The sequence below is a fragment of the Stegostoma tigrinum genome, chromosome 2, assembly GCF_030684315.1.
Source record: "Stegostoma tigrinum isolate sSteTig4 chromosome 2, sSteTig4.hap1, whole genome shotgun sequence".
In the NCBI taxonomy this organism is placed as follows: Eukaryota; Metazoa; Chordata; class Chondrichthyes; order Orectolobiformes; family Stegostomatidae; genus Stegostoma; species Stegostoma tigrinum.
The window spans coordinates 112,980,681-112,998,351 of NC_081355.1; the positions used below are offsets into that span (position 1 = coordinate 112,980,681).

At 41.3% G+C, this 17,671-nt stretch overlaps 1 protein-coding gene across 3 annotated transcripts in view; it reads right to left on the reverse strand.

The window, feature by feature from the left end:
- The window catches only part of abcb4 (ATP-binding cassette, sub-family B (MDR/TAP), member 4), a 107,179-nt gene that overhangs the window by 79,678 nt on the left and 9,830 nt on the right, over positions 1-17,671 (reverse strand). For all 3 annotated transcript variants that reach the window (XM_048552762.2, XM_048552753.2, XM_048552768.2), the window contains exon 4: positions 11,562-11,712. In XM_048552762.2, coding sequence (XP_048408719.1) covers positions 11,562-11,712 — 151 coding nt within the window. The remainder of the gene's footprint in view (positions 1-11,561; positions 11,713-17,671) is intronic.

Below are 17,671 nucleotides of genomic sequence, written 5' to 3' on the forward strand. Positions count from 1 at the left end.
ACAGTCCATATGACCATGTTTACACTGTCTGGTGGTGTGTGCTTGCCAAGGGTCGAGGAGTCAATGAACAAACATCAACTTATTAATCGAGCAATCACGGGCATATCTCTGGCACTTGCTCCCACCGCCCACCCAATCCAATTGTACGACATCGACTGGATGAAGGAGTTAACACAAGCATGTCCAGTCTGTTACAAACCACACCACAGACACCTTGGGAGCTCGTCCATTAAAGTTACTCTTGACTTTGCTTCTCAGTTTTGCTGGGATCCAGACCTGGAGAGCATCCAAACACCAAAGCAGTAAGAGATTTTATCCTCTCATGGCTGTTTGGAAGATGTCACAAATAATAGAGGCACAATGTAACAGACATTTTCACTGGAGTTACCTGCAAGGAATTTGAGTCTTTTGCTTTTCTAGAGCTGAATATATTTTCTAAAGCTTAGAACACAAAGTAAAACAGCAGCCTAATTACCAATAGTCTTTATTCTCTTGTATGCTCACACATGTAGACACACATATGAGATCTGGCATTTTGGCTTGCTAGGTGCAGCTTTTTCAGATAGGTCACATGGGTAGAAAAACAACTGTATTCCCAAATGTTCTTAGGCTATTCATAGTCTGTTTTGAATAGTTTGTCCTTTTACATGCCCTGCTGTCACCAAGGCCTTCCTGATCATTGTGGATGTTGTCAATTATTGACATTTTTCTTTATCACCAGAGATCTTGTCAGTTTGGTACATTCCCATTATGCATATTCAGAAGAAAAGGAGAAACTACAAAGAACTGTCATGTGGGCAACTCAGACTGTCTGAGAATTTAGTCCGTGCTGTCCTGCATCACCTCCTCTGTAAAGATAGACAAAATGACCTCTCACTGACAAGCATAATACTGGACTAGTCACTGTGAAGTAGGCTGTGTTGTTGTATGAATGAAGGCCTGGGAGGGCCAGACAGGACTTGTACAGTCTGACTGACCTGATTTAACAAGGTACCAACAAGCATTAATGATTCTTCTCAAGCACTATAATAGCAAAGGATGTCATGGCAGTCTGGCTAATTGTAGACTGAAAATTGCAGGCACTCCTTGCAGGCATTTTGTATACTGAAGGGGAAAGTTACGAAGAAACAAATAGCAGTAGATTATCTTCAAATGATGGTGAGATGACAACAAACAACCACAAATTGAAGATAATCAGATAAATTATTCAAGGACAATTCAGAAAAAAAAAATTACACTAATGATGGTTCAAGTGTGGAAATCACTGTCCACTCAGTCTCTCATAAAACAAGGCAAATGGGACTCTAAGATTTGAAGGCAAATTCTTGACCTGGTTAGGAAATCGGCTGAATGACAGGAAACTTGAATTCAATTAAAAAAATCTAAAATTAAAAGCTGGCCCAATGGCACCCATACAACCACTGTCACTTGTCACAGAAACCCTTCCAGTTCATTGAAGTTCTTCAGGGAAGGAAATCGGCCATTCTTACCTGGTCTGGCCTGTGTGTGACTCCAGGCCCACAATGAAGTAGCTGACTCCTAACTGCCCTCTGTGCAGTGGGCAATAAATGCGAGTTGAGTCTACAAAACCTAAATCCCACGAACAAAATTTTTAAAAAAGAGAGGGAGGAATAAAGGGGTGGTGCTCAAAATGAAAGAATGTGAAAAGTAGTGTCCTGCGTTGGGATCTGCGTTGTTCACTGCATTTATTAAACAATTTAAACAATGGGATAAGAACGCTTTTATCCATATTTGTGAATGACTCAAAATAGTTAGCATGGTAAGTAGAAACACAATATTATGATGATACTAATAGATTAAATGAATGTACAAAATTCTGGGAAACGTATTGAATACAGGCAAATATGAGGCCACCTAATTTAGCCCTGAAAATTTCTCTTTTCAAGATACACATGAGGGAACATTTTACTTTTCAGAGGCTCCTTTTACAATCTCACTAGAGGTAATCTCAGCAATCTCATCAACAAATGTTCTATCACTGCCAGAGACCCTCCAAACCTATGCCCATGTTGCGGAAATGGTCCTTTGACAAAAAATAACACCCAGCTCAAGGAAAGAAATGCAATTTGTGCTCTAAGTGGAAGCATCTTGAAAAAATGAGGAGACTAAAGAGGAAAACTTCATGGAAGATCCTATCCCTGGGAGTGTAGATCAGCATGTACATACTGTTGCAAAAAGAAACACTTGGAGCAGATTGACGTGCTCGGCGCGTAAGAAGCAGCATTCTTCAGCTGCACCCCAAAAGGAGCAAATTATACAAGAACTGCAAAAAGATATATTTGGAAGAGAGACTGATCTGATGTCTCCGTCACCTATGATGTTAACTCACCTAGTATCCAATGAGTACTGTGTCCACCTTGGGCAGATCTCAGATCCATGTATGGATGGTCAAAAGAATTCAATTAAAATAAAGGCATTGCAGACTTCACTGAAACTCTTGTTCATTAAAGTGCACTTACTACATATAATGACTAGAGATGGTCATGTAATGATAATCTGGGGCTCTGGATTACTAGCCCAGATTTGGAGATATCGTTCAAAACTTGAAATTATAGCTGATGACATTTATGTTCAAATGAACAAAAATGTGGAATATAAAACTAGTCTCTGTATTTATGAAACCATCACTAATTGTTATGAAAACTCATCTGGTTCACTCGTCTGCTTTAGGAGAGGAAGTCCAGCCACCCTTAACTGGTCTGGCATATATATGTGACTCCAGACCCACAGCAATGTGATTGTTTCTTAACTGTTTTCAGAAATGGCCCACCAAGCCCCTTAGATTAAGAGAAATTAGGGATCAGCAACAAACGCTGGACTTGCTGGCAATACATATGTTCCTTTAAAGACTTTAAAAAAATGCATGTTCCCAATGCAGGAGATATAGCACAACCATTAAAGATAGTCTCTGTGATCCTTCTACGTGTGAACAGATGTGCTTTCAACACAGTAAGAACAACAAACGACAGGAACAGGAAGAGTTTTGGCAGCCAACAAATGTAAAAGCTTTTGGATGCACCTCAGTCAATGATTTACTACACAGTATGATCAGACTGATTACAGCAGAATTAAAAATAGCAGAACAATATCCACAACCCCTAAATGGAGATGAGAACTGGGTAAATGGCCATAAAATACACGTGGTGTTATAAAATGCAGTAAAATTAATCCATACAAAATTCCAAATACTGTTAGCACTTTGAAGGCTACTCAAAACAACTTTTCCCAAACAAACTGTAGCAGATTTGGCCCCAGTGACTTTATTTACATTTATTTGTAATTCATGGAGTTTTGCCACAAGATGGAAGCTTAAAAATCAATACGCCAATTTTGTACATGCATACTCAGTGTTTCATCTAACGACGGTGTTGGCTACAAAAAACAAACACTCCTTTAAAAAGACAACTTCACCTCGACAAAATAAAATTACTCTTTTCATTCAAGTCAAGAAGCACATGAATTCATAGTCCCACATCAAGACATCCAAAATCACACATAGCTGTCAAACTGAGAAAGGTAAAGTACCTTCAATGTAATATTCGATGTCCTTTGAAATCAATCATCCATCACTAATCTGGTAAACACATTTGCAGGCTTATGTCACAGACAGAGTCAAATAGCAAACAATAATTTTTATAAACTCAAGACATAGTTTAAAAGATTGAAAGATCTTGATGCCTTGACAGTATTGACAGTGCCCTTTGATAACTTGATATTCCATAACACATTTTTTAAACACACGCCATGTCTACTCTTAACAATCCTAGACACAGCTGATTTCTTCCAAACAGCTGCCTAATCTCTTCAAAAGGGTTTCTCATCTCAACCAAAAAGCAACTTACCTCCCTCAAACATTTCCCAGACACAGATCCCTTACCTCAACAAGAGTGTTTCTGGTTTTCTAAATGAATCCACAAGGATTACCTGCTCATACTTGGTCAAATCTGTACAACTAGGGTTTCAGAGACCTGTTCACCAAAATGACATAGGAATGGAGGCAGCTGATGATTTAAACATTGAAACATAGAAAATAGGAAGAGGAGTAGGGCATTCAGCACATCAATACATTTACTGGTTCATTGATCAAGGTGTTGTCCTGAGAAATCAGAGTCAAACATGAGTTTAAATTTTAAATGAAGCCTGTTAATTGTCAATCACCATTACCTGGCAATGCTTCTACCAACATCAGTCCACGTGTCAGCCAATCAGCGCTCTCCCCTTATACAGTATAAATGTTGACTTTCCCTGTAAATTGGTACTTTGTAAGTTGTCCTAATGAGTTAAGACAAAAAAGCTCTAACAAAATGTGTTAAGAACAGGAAGGCAGATTACTATCTAAATGGAGTCAAGTTCAGTAAAGGGGAAGTACAAGAAGATCTGGGTGTTCTTGTACATCAGTCAATGAAAGCAAGCATGCAGGTACAGCAGGGCGTGAAGAAAGCTAATGGTATGCTGGCCTTCATAACAAGAGGAATTGAGTATAGGAGCAAAGAGGTCCTTCCGCAGCTGTACAGGGCCCTGGTGAGACCACACCTGGAGTACTGTGTGCAGTTTTGGTCTCCACATTTGAGGGAGGACATTCTGGCTATTGAGGGAGTGCAGCGTAGGTTCATGAGGTCAATTCCCAGAATGGCGGGACTATCATATGTTGAAAGATTGGAGCGACTGGGCTTGTATACACTTGAGTTTAGAAGGATGAGAGGGGATCTGATTGAGACGTATAAGATAATTAAAGGATTGGACACTCTGGAGGCAGGAAGCATGTTTCCGCTGATGGGGGGAGTCCAGAACCAGAGGACACAGTTTAGAAATAAGGGGTAGGCCATTTAGAACAGAGTTTAGGAGAAACATCTTCACCCAGAGAGTGGCGGATATATGGAATGCTCTGCCCCAGAAGGCAGTGGAGGCCAACTCTCTGGATACTTTCAAGAAAGAGACGGATAGAGCTCTTAAAGATAGTGGAATCAAGGGTTATGGGGAAAAAGCAGGAACAGGATACTGATGGTGGATGATCAGCCATGATCATAACGAATGGTGGTGCTGGCTCGAAGGGCTGAATGGCCTACTCCTGCAGCTATTGTCTATTGTGTTTTTTATCAGCAATGTTGAAGATAAATTTTGTTAATGAATTATATTAAGGGATCTGGGGCAAAGGTATGGAATTCTGTAAAAGGGTTACTCGACCCAAAACGTGAACTGCAATTTCTTTCCACAGATCCTGCCAGACCTGCTGAGTTTTCCCACCAATTTCTGTCTTTGTTCGTAATTATTTCGAGTTGATTCACACATCAGTCCTAATCAGCCTGCACAAAAGAACAGGCCTGAAGGGTGAAATAGCCTATTCATGTACTTACATTTTTAAATGTCAGTCATCATTAATCTGTGAAAGGTTATTGCCTTTCCTGGAGTTGTTAATTTTTTTTTAGTGGAGAATTAAGCAGCAGCCCTTGGAGCACACTCAAGCTAGTTATATAATAGAGAAGCCCATAAATCTGATTTGAAGTCAGTTCCATAGAGTGTGCAACAAGCAAAAAAGTAACTCGCTCTGACATAAAAAGATACTTTGAGAGTATTCACTATATTTATGGGCATTATCCAGTTTGACCTCCAAGATATCGACTGTCTTCCCGTCTTTCTCACTGATTTGTGACATAAGCAGAGGACCAATATTTAAACATGCTTCACCAATTAACCTGCTGCTAATCTCTGTAGATTGCTAACTTGATAAAATTGAGGCCAGGGGACTAATATCAGTGTTTGAAGAAGTTCAATCTTTGAAGATCTTCAAAATTAGATTAGATCAATCTCTGGGAGCATTTATGCACAGCAGCATCATTGTCAAAGGCAATTCTGCTTCACACTAGGCACTGAAAGTATATGTGGTGTAAAATCAATGGATTAGGACATTCTACTCTGACTTTTTTTATTTAAAAAAATACTTTATTCGTAGAACATACAAAAAATAAACATATTTACACACCCTACCAGGTCAAGCTAGCCACTCCGAGTTATCCTGGGGGTATGTACACCAAAGAAAAAAGCAAAAAAACAAAGAAAAATCCCGGCGGTTATCTCCCCGCACAGTCACTGTTGGCCCCCCCGACCAGTTAGGGAAGGCGCCAGCTGGGCCCAATTGCCGAGTAGGGCCTCTGTTACATTCTGGCCAAGGGGTCTCATAAGGTGGTCTTTCCCCACCGCGCCTTGGCAGTGGCTGCCCCAAGCTTTAGCGCGTCCCTCAGCACGTAGTCCTGGACCTTGGAGTGCGCCAGTCTGCAACACTCGGTCGTGGTCAGACCAGCAAGTTGCGGGCAGACCAAACAGCATATTTCACCGCATTGATGGTCCTCCAGGCGCAGTTGATATTGGTCTCGGTGTGCGTCCCGGGAAACAGCCCGTAGAGCACAGGGTCCCATGTCACAGAGCTGCTCGTGACGAACCTTGGCAAATACCACTGCATCTCCCTCCAGACCTGCTGCGCACAGGCACACTCCAGCAGGAGGTGATTGACAGTCTCGTCCTCCCCACAGCCACCTCGAGGGCAGCGTGCAGTGGCACAGAGATCCCGGGTGTGCATAAACGATCTCACTGGCAGAGCCCCTCTCACCGCCAGCCAAGCAACGTCCTGGTGCTTGTTAGAAAGCTCTGGTGATGAGGCATTCTGCCAAACGACTTCAGCAATCTGCGTGAGGAACCAGCCGACAGGATCTCTCCTTTTCCCGAAGGGTCTCGAGGATATTTCGTGCTGACCACTGCCTGACGGCCTTGTGGTCAAAGGTGTTTCCTTTCAAAAATTTCTCCACGAAGGACAGGTGGTATGGGTGGTCCAACTACTTGGAGCGTTCATTCTACTCTAACTTCTATCACATCAGATTTCACCCTTATTCTCAAAAATGTCAGCTGTCTTGAAACTATGAGTAGACTCAGTCCTTCTCCCTCATACTTTAGTAACCTGCTGTCTATTTGACATTAGATGGGTGAATCTTCCAAGAATGCAGACACTCAGGTAAGACTCTATTTCATTGTTTTCTTGCTCAAAATTCCTCAGTGGCTCAGTGGTTAGCACTGCAGCCTCACAGCGCCAGGGATGCGGGTTTGATTCCTGCCTTGGGCGACTGTCTGTGTGGAGTTTGCACATTCTCCCCGTGTCTGTGTGGGTTTCCTCCGGGTGCTCCGGTTTCCTCCCACGGTCCAAAGATGTGCAGGCTAGGTGGATCGGCCATGCTAAATTGCTCGTAGTGTTCAGGGGGGTGTGGGCTCTGGGGGATGGGTCTGGGTAGGATGCTGCAAGAGGCGGTGTGGACTTGTTGGGCCTAAGGGCCTGTTTCCACATTGTAGGAATCTAATCTAATCTAAAAACTTAGATGGTAGCTCATCACAACCTAAGTGAGGTATTTAAATAGTGTTTGGATTCACCTCAAAGTTACATCGCCCAACTGGAGAAAGCCAAGAGATTTTTTTTTCTATCTGTTCTTTTCATTGTCTTAACTACATCAGCTTCAAGAACTGCTGAAGCATTCCATATCCCAATAAACCTGACTGTGAATAAAAAGAACCATTTGACTGTCTGTTTCTTACTTAGTTTAATAATTCTAAATTTATGGCCCCTTCTTGATGACTAATGAAACAAAGGCAGTTTTGTTTTACTGTTTCGAGGACATCAGTCATGTTGAAACTCTCATCTGGATTTCCACTTTGCCAAACATGGCACTTTTTTGGGGTAAACGTACACCTTCAATGACTGGGCAGTGATCTGGAATAGCGGGCGATGCACCTCTTACTGAATCTGCCAAGTTTAGTTCCACTGGAATCACTGGAATGAACATCAGTTGTACCCCCAGATGGGAGGGAGGATTCATTAAATTAGATTGTCTATCCCCTGGTATCATCCCCATAAATTCATAGCTTTTCTCACAGCTCCAACATCCTAGCCACAATTTCTTCTCATTCTTGTGACAGGACAGAGCAGCAAATCAGTACTGTGTACTGGTGCTGACTCTGCAAATTTCTGACGTAATGTGGTTGCAATGTTTCAGCTGACCTGATAGTGTGTCCTCGTGTGATCCTGGAAGATTCTTATTGGAGAAGTGGAGGCTGACTGGTTGCTGGAGGAATAGGTCTCACATTTTTTCTCTTTCTAACCCAGATAGCAGTAGTTTATTCTGGTTCCTTTAAGATCATACTGTGTGAAATTAAATAACTACCCGAGGCTGAACGGGGTACGGTCACTGTTTAACTGTACGAAAAAGGCCAAATGCACCTATTTTCCTGAGGAAGGGTCTACACCGAAAACATCAGCTTTCCTGCTGCTCTGATGCTGCTTGGCCTGCTGTGTTCATCCAGCTCTATACCTTGTTATCTCAAAAGCACCTATGACAGCATTTTTTTTGGTGAGCGTGTTATGTAATTTTACAAGCAGAACTTGGAATCAAAAGTCAAACGTGTTATTTCCAGTCGTTCCTGCACACAACTACAAGTCATATTACGACATAGTCCGTTATGGTCATATCTAAATTTCATCACTTGATACAACCTTTGCCTTATTCTGCACTGTGTGCAATATTATAAGGAATTAACAAGGCTGCAGTGTGCATGCGATGTTGATTATTATCATGAAGAAAGGGGATTCTCAACTCTAGGCTGTCAATCATCCTAACCCTAGGCTGTCAAAGTAGCTCTTCAGGACAGTGCTGTACTTGCAGTCATCTTTAGCAGTTTCAATGAGCTTCCCCATACCAAAAGGTCAGGACTGCAGAAGTGCATTGATGACTGTCATGTCCAGCACAGGTAATGAAGCCGCCATCTCCATATGCAATTAGTCCCAAGCAACAAAAAGGACAAGGCCAGTGGGGGTAAGGGACCTTCTCCCCCAGTAAGTCACTCCCAGTTTGGAAGTATATTGTAATTTTTCCATCACGGCTGGGTCAAATCATAGAACTGCCCCAACACCTACCCACCACCACCACCACGACAAGTCAAATCAAGTCGTCACTGTCTTACCAGATCATACAGCTGCTGCACTATTAGAGACAACTGGTGCTAATTTAACCAGATGGTCACCACACCTCAGGCAATGGGAGAGGTTGAGAGGAAGAGTCCTTCAGGGTAATCTCAAACAGTGTGAGGGATGAACCCCCACCTATTTGCAAGCCAACCATCCAGCCAACTGAGTTAAACTAACCCAGCCCCCAGCTCCCAATCAAGTAGCCCCAGTCTCCAACAGTACTATGGGTGTATCTACACCTAATGGATAGCAAAGGTTTAAGAAATTCACAAACATATTCTTCAGGGCAATTAGGATTGGCAACAAATGCTGGTATTTGCAGCGATACCCATAGTCTAGGAACAAAGAAAGATACATGACATTCTTAGTATAATTGCCTTAGGCCTGTTTTTGAACCTGAAATGTTTTCACTTTAACTGGGTGGTCCAAGGCATATATTTAAGTACGTAACCCAAATAAGTCCTGGGAGCAGGGGAACGGGTTGACAATGTTGGTGGATGGGAACACAGTCACTGTTTGCTTGAAGCTGTGTGGCTACTCAAACAATCCACAAACTCCAATCAGCTTGAGGACGTGTCAACTTCCGGTTTGGAAGCTGCTGCCTTGCATGATCTTTCATTTCCTATTTGTGGAATGGAGAAGGCCTATTCCCTGACAGCTCTGACACAGTTTAAAATCACTCTGCAGGCTGTTGGCAACTATCTGTGACTTGACTAATATCTTCCTAGTCTGCCTTTGTGTCGTCATACCCATAATACAGTTAATTCACCAGAGGAGGAAGTCAGTAACTTGCACATCAGAGGATGCACCAATAAAATTTTCACCTGCACCCTCCACCAGCTCAGAGACTTTCACTTTGCTGTGTTCTCTATCCAGATTAGACTCTGGTACACAATCTGGTCAGCACATCATTGTTATGTCTGCAGCAGGGACAGGAAGAACGACCTGAGTCTCTGATACTCAGAGGACTGCTTGAAATCAAACACAAGAAAATCCCCTTTTCTTGACCATTAATGACATCATCAATGTGCACAGACTGCCACAGGAGCAACTAGCAGGTTTGTCATAGGCAATTGGTAAGCTGGACTGGAGGATGGAGAAGTCCACCAATGTTATTAATACCATACAGGATCTGTCACAAAGGCATCTCCATGGACATGTTTATAATCACGACAAAAAGCCAGGTCTCAAGCACCAAAGTGATCCCAAAGCCTGCAGCAGGAAAAGGGAAAGCCTGCAACTGGATACAAAACTCTCAAACAAGCCTGGGCCTAAAGGCCCTGGGGGTGATGCCTGAGTTTTCCAAGCCAATACGGCCGGCCACAGAGCAGGTTCAGAAATCAGGCCTATGACCTAGCTGTCTAGACACACACAGAAATACCTCCCAGTGACTGAAGGCTTAAAGAAGGCCCCTCAGCATTCCTTTCAACCTACCGGGTATCTTGAGAGATTTCACCACAAAACACTCTGATATGTTATTCTGACAGAGTTTTTTAACTGTACCACCATGCGATATTAATGTACTATCTCACTGATAACTTCTTTCTCCCCAAAAGTGTAAACATATGAAAATAAAAAGTCAATGAGTGCACACTAAAAAAGCAAGGTGTGGTATGCAGTGGCTGGCAAGCTCTAAGTAATGGCAAAGTGAGTGAGCGCTGACAAAGCAAGCAAAGAACCACAGAATGCAGCCTGTGCAAAGGTATGGGACGTGTGGGTGCCCCTGCAACTTGGCTGCAGCATATAAATCCTAGGTATCCACGAGCCCCATGGTAAAATGTTTTGAAAGGCTGAAAGAGGGGTGACAGTTGATCCAAAAGTAGGCACGATTATATGTTGAGGTCACTGGTGTGGACGAATTGTTGAGGAAGAATGATGACCACGGGTCATGCAAGGACATCGCTCCGAAGATGTTGCACAACAAAAGCATAAAGCATTCAGCAAGCTGCCGACCTCATTCGGAGTTAAATGTCGGGACTTTGTGGGACTCTACTGAGTGGGATGAATGTTTAATTGATGCATAGGGTTGACAGTTCATACATGCTAGTCAAAAGAATGTGACAAATTTTAAGGGTGATACCAGGCTTGGCACAGATTTGTTAGCACTATGGAAAACAACATAAACTAGAAATCCCAGTATAAAAACCTTTCCCATTGTCATCTAAAAATATCTGACAAATATCAAAAGAAACAAAAAAAACACGAGTTACTTTAAACCCTGCGAACAATGAAACAAACATTAATGTTAATGCATCTTCTGGGACATATCAAAATAAGGAGTTGCACCTGTAACTTTTAAATAAACTTTATCAGTTGCACAGAATAATAGAAGGTCTAGAGAAATAAGTATGTCTAGGTATACCCTGAGGTGAAATAATAATGTATTAAATCGCAAGTAACAGAGTGGCTCCTCTCGAATCAGGACATTTTACAACTACAGGATAATAAAACTTCAGTCATTTTCTCTTCCAGAAAGAGGTTGCTATCTAATTATATCATGTGAACAAAGTAATCACTCCTAGTAAAGTTCAGCATTTACCTGTGAGGTTTTTCGAAATTTCATTGTGGATGAAGCTGTCTGTCATCTGTCCAAATACTATGACCATGAGAGGCATTCCAGCTCCATGAATTAAAGCAGCAACACTACCAAACACCATTAGAAGTCTGTCTGTACAACTTGCATAGCGAAACTAAAAAGAGAGTTTATGTTATTTTACAATGCAAAATCACATTAGCACATTCATATTGTTGTTTTAATCATTGAATAGGTACATATTCAAAGTTTACAGCAATCCGCTTCTCAAAATTCAACTCTCACAATTTAAATGACATTGCTTAAATCAATGCTTACTAACCATGGCATAATTTTTTTTTACTGAGAGGTAAGGATGAATCTTATGTTTTGTTGGCCAGTATGAGTTGCGTCAAGTTTTTTGGAGGGATTTTCACCCAGCAGGATTTGTATCCAAATCTTACCAAATGCACCTCAGTAACAACCTACAATACTTCACCTTTGATTCTATCCCCATCTTATAATGCTCCATTCCTAGATCAACACATCATTCACCAGATATCTGAAGGACGACCGGCATCACATGCACCCATTTTACTGCTTGTTCAGGTGCACTGTTCATCCAATGGTTCCTAACATTTGTCCTGGACGTGGCATCCACGGCGAAACTGTCAACCCGTTTCATAGGCTGGAACCTGGGGGTCCAGCTGGAGGGGTGATGCACAGGCTGAATGTCCTCTCCACTCCAGACCAGGAGGAGAGGTGGCAGCACCAGACCAAGCCAGCTGAGTCTGAGGATCCCCGCAGATCAGTGCTGCCTCAGCCACCTGGAGGAATGCATAATACTGTAGGAAGCAGGTCAATGTCTTTCTCTCTGCCAAAGCAAGTAATCTTCTCTCCGACACATGACACCCAGAGTTCTTCACCCAGAGAGTGGTGGATATATGGAATGCTCTGCCCCAGAAGGCAGCGGAGGCCAACTCTCTGGATACTTTCAAGAAAGAGATGGATAGAGCTCTTAAAGATAGTGGAATCAAGCGTTATGGGGATAAGGCAGGAACAGGACACTGATTGTGGATGATCAGCCATGATCACAATGAATGGTGGTGCTGGCTCAAAGGGCTGAATGGCCTACTCCTGCACCTATTGTCTATTGACACTCACTCCACCTCTACTCCTGTCCCCACCTCCCACATGCTCAATCACTTTCACTACTGCCTGAAACATCCTCCTCATTCAGAATTGGAATGAGTCAAAAGGAGGCTGAAAGAAAACAACTCAATTTCTGTGATCCAGACTAGAGCTTCTGACATTTTGTTTTCCTTCCCCACCTCTTATACATCTTTTATTGCCGCATTGTCTGTCTGGGTAAAAGATTTTTTTTTTAAAAAAGGGACAAAGTTTATAATGTAAAGTTACAGGTTAGCAATTCATTTCTTTTTCTTACCATTGGACAACTATTTATTGCAACTGAACTGCTTTAAATTTCTTGTTTACGAAAAATCTGAATTAGATATTCGGTAGAATTGTGTAATTCAGTGGTTTAATCAATTCTGCATATTTGTGACAACTCTGGGAACAGTGGGGCTTGATTTCCAACACATTACCTCAGTGAGCCATGACAGCATTCATGTCTAGGTAACCCGTTCTTGAATGTCCAATTAATTAGGCTGGTTTGTTCCTTTGCACCAATCGAATACCTCGGATATTCTTTTGTTTTATTCGTTCATGAGGTGTGATATGGATTTCACTGGCCAGGCCAGTATTTTTTGCCAAGATAGCAAGAACTGCAGAATCTGGAGTCAGAGACAACAAAGTGTGAAGTCGAAGGAACACAGCAGGCGGGGCAGCAACAGAGGAACAGTGAAACAGTATTTATTGCCCTTTCTTGCTGCTCTGGAAAAAGAGGTGGTGAGCTGTCTTGATAATGCACCCTGGGTATGAGGTTTAGTCACATTCTCCTGATCATTATCCTTGATGGATCTTTGCTGTCTCCAACCCAATGGATTTGAATGCAGAAGGTACAATGATGAAGATTGGGTAACCATCTTTCCTCCAAGCTGAGGTCACTTTTAAGGTCTGTTTTTAAAATATTTAATTTGGATTTCCAGCTGATGATTTTTTTAAAAAATGTTTATTTGATAAAAAGCACATATTTATGGCACATTGCTGACCTTCAGCCTCACGTCTACTTATCCAACTGTTCATGCACCCCTTGATTCACTAACAGCCTAAGGATCTATTTCAGCCTTAACTATATTTAACAAAGCAGTATCCATAATCTTGTATCAGAGATAATGGGAACTGCAGATGCTGGAGAATCCGAGATAACAAAGTGTGGAGCTGGATGAACACAGCAGGCCAAGCAGCATCTCAGGAGCACAAAAGCTGACGTTTCGGGCCTAGACCCTTCATCAGAAAAAGGGTCTAGATGCTGAAGGGTCTCGGCCTGAATCGTCAGCTTTTGTGCTCCTAAAATGCTGCTTGGCCTCTTGTATTCATCCAGCTCCACACTTTGTTATTTAGTATCCATAATCTGCCAGGTCAGAGAATTCCAAAGATTCAAAATCCTTTTAGTCAAGAAATTTCTCATTGTCTCAGCCCTAATTAATCACTCTGTCCCCTGATACTGTACCCACTATCGTCTTGATGTCCCACCTTAGGAAAATAACCTCTCAACGTTCACTCTGTCAAGCCTGTTCAGAATAATCTATATTTCAATGAGAGAGCCTCACTGTCTTAAACTCTCAAGGATACAGACCAAATTTATTCATCCCAGGGATCAATTTAATGAAGATTCCCTGTACTGTCTCCATTGCTTATGTTCTCCCAATTATGTGCTGGAGCATTGCTGAAGCTTAGCTTGCTAAAATCATACAAGTCATCAGCATGAATTGCTTAAGCATAAGGTTCCTCTGATTTTCCAGCTTGGAAGGAGACAAAACTGCCATATCACATTACTGTTGACTTTTTCTTGACACAATACTTGCAGGATTTTTAAAAATTATTCATTCGTAGAAAACGGTCAAATTGTTTTAGTAGACAATCAATGGACATTGTAGGGAAAATGTGAAGAGGCTTTCAAAGAATATCTGCAAAGCGGAAGGGAAAATGCAGTTCCATTTTGCTAAATGAGGAGCCATCAAATGAAATGGGAGATTATGGCAGACATTCAATTGGGAGGATCTTTAAAAGGCTCACAGACATGGCCCTTTTTTGGATGCCACAGTAATTCATAGGCATTCCAGCAAATTTTCAAAACTGATATTTTAAGAGAAGCAAAATAACTGCAGAAAGCTTGGTTCAGGGAAGTTCGAATGTCAAAGAGTTCTGCCATGCTGTTTCACTGGCATGAACGTTTCCATGGTAAAATAATCTTGCCTCGGCAAACACTGTTCATTTCTCCAAAGGAAGCTGCATGTGTCACCAATTGGCAGCGCTATATGATACTGGAATGTCCTTCAGAAACAGCCCAAACATAGCATGTCACAGTTTGCACGATGTACAGTAATTAAGAATTGGTCTTATTTTCACACATTACAGACAGAACTAATTCTACAAACTCTGGCTGATTTTGTATTCTGCAATGCAGTTAGATCATGGCTGCTCTGAAAATGCATAGAACTGATTGATAGAAGTAACAAACAGTCATCTGTAGTTTTCCAAATGATTGTACCTTCCTGTAGGAATTGTGCTATGTTAGCCTGTAAATACAGTATTTTTATGATTGTCCAGTTCACTTTATCTTTGCCACACGCTGACACATCACTCATACACATTCAACCACATTGCAGAGCCTTATCCTCAACTTAAAACAGGCTAAAATCATGGTCCAGTTTTTGTCTGGACATCATGACATGAACAATTATGTTTTACTCAAGGTTATGGTAAAAGTGCATTCATCCATGATCATTCTTTCAACAAAGATCATAGTCTATGGATTGCAACTCTGGATTGGCAAAATCACCTCTGCCTTTGGGAAACTCAAGCAGGGATTGTGGTGGGAATGAGGAATTAGTCTGCTAACAAAAGTCACTACAATGATGTGCTATGTTTATCACAATCAGCAACTTGATCAGTTCCATTGACACCACGAATGATCGCTCAACTGCAGAGATAATAGAATGTAGGAGAAGAAATAATTAACTTGACCCATCATATCCACTCCAACACTCAATGAGATAATGGCTGATCTGATAATCATCAACTCCACACTCCTGCTTTTCCCCCATAACCTCAGATTTTTAATCAGTTGAGGAATCAGTCTATCTCAGCCATGCTTATACTTACTAACCCAGCCTGGAAAGCCCTCTGCAGTAAAGAATTCCAAAGATCATTATCCGCTCATACAAGAAATTCCTCCTCATTGCTGAAACTTAAATGGATAACCCCTTACTCCGAGCTTTTGCCCTCTAGTCCTAGACTCTCCCTAAGCAGAAAACAACCTCTCCACATGTATCCTGTCAAGCCATCTAAGAATTTTATACATTTTAATAAGGTCACTCTTATTCTTCTAAACCTAAATGAGTAGAAAGCCAACCCGCTCAACCTCTTCCCATAAGAAAACCTCTCCATGCCTGAGATTAATCTAGTGACCCTTCTCTGGGCTGCCTCCAATGTCATTCAGTCCTTCCTTACGTAATGGGATCAAAACTGTCCACTCTATTGCAGCTGTAGTCCGACTGGTGCCTTATAAAGTTTCAGCAAGGCCTCCCTAATTTATACTGCATTCCCTTTGAAATAAATTCCATTCCACACACCTTCCCTATTTTCCTACAATTTTAAACACAAGCTTTTTGTCATTCATCCACTAAAATCTTCAAATCTCTAATGCAGCTTTCTTCATTCCTTCTTGATTTAAATAATTCACTGCTGCTTTACTGTACCTGCCAAAATACATAACCTCACAATTTCCAATATTATTTTCCATCTGTCAAGTCTTTACCAACTCACTTAACCTTTCTATATTTCTCTACAGATACCTTGTGGCTTCTTTATTACTTGCCTTCCTGTTTGTTTTTGAGTCATATGGAAACTTAGCAATAGCACATAGTTGTGGCCCCAGTACTGATTTCCATGGCACTCTTCCAGTAACAAGTTGAAATCCTGAAAATGTGTCCATTTTCCCAAATCTCTATTTTCTGTTGGTTAGCCAATCCTCTATCCATGTTAGTGTACTACCCCAACACTATGTGCTCTTATCATATTAAGCAGCCTTGTGTGCAGTACTTTCATAAATGCCGTTGGAATTCCAAATATATTACATCCCTGGTTCCACCTTATTTACCCTGCTTGTTACCTCCTCAAAGAACTCTAAAAATTTAGTCAGGCATGATTTGCCCTCACGTAGCCACTCTGTTGCTATTTGTTTATATTATGTTTTTCTATGTCTTTTATAAGGACATAAATATTTTCCCAAATGACAGATTTTAACTAATTAAAAACTGAAAGAACTGCAGATACTGTAAATCAGAATCAAAAACTGAAATTGCTGGGAAAGGTCAGCAAGTCTGGCAGCATCCATTGAAAGGGTCAGTCGACCTGAAATGTTAGCTCTGATTTCTCTTCACAGATGTTAACCTGACTGTCCTATAGTTAGCTGTTTTTGTCTAGCTCCTTTTTTTAATGCAACAGTGTAAGATTGGCAATTTTCCAATCTTCTGGGACTTTTCCAGACTCCAAGAATTCTTGGAAGATTACTACTAGTGCATTCACTATCTGTTCACAATTACTTCCTTCAAACACCTAGAATCTATCTCATCAAGTCCAAGGAACTTATTGGTCTTTAGCCCCATTGATTTCCATAGCACTTTCTGTGGCTTTTTCCATCACCCCATTGCTTTAGTCCCTTCATTATTTACAATTTTCGGAATGCCACTGATACCGTCTACCCTGAGGACTCATGCAAAGTATTTGTTCAACTCTTCTGCTTTTTCTTGGCTTCCTGTTATTATTTCACTAATCTTGTTCTCTGATGTACCTATGTTCACTTGTTGACTCTCTTTTACTTTTCATATATTTAAAGAAGCTCTTACCATCCATTTTGATGTTACTTGCTGGTTTGTCTTTGTTATTTTCTCCCTCTTTTCCAAGAATCTTTTATTGCTTTTAAAAGTTTTCCAATCCTCTTATTTTCC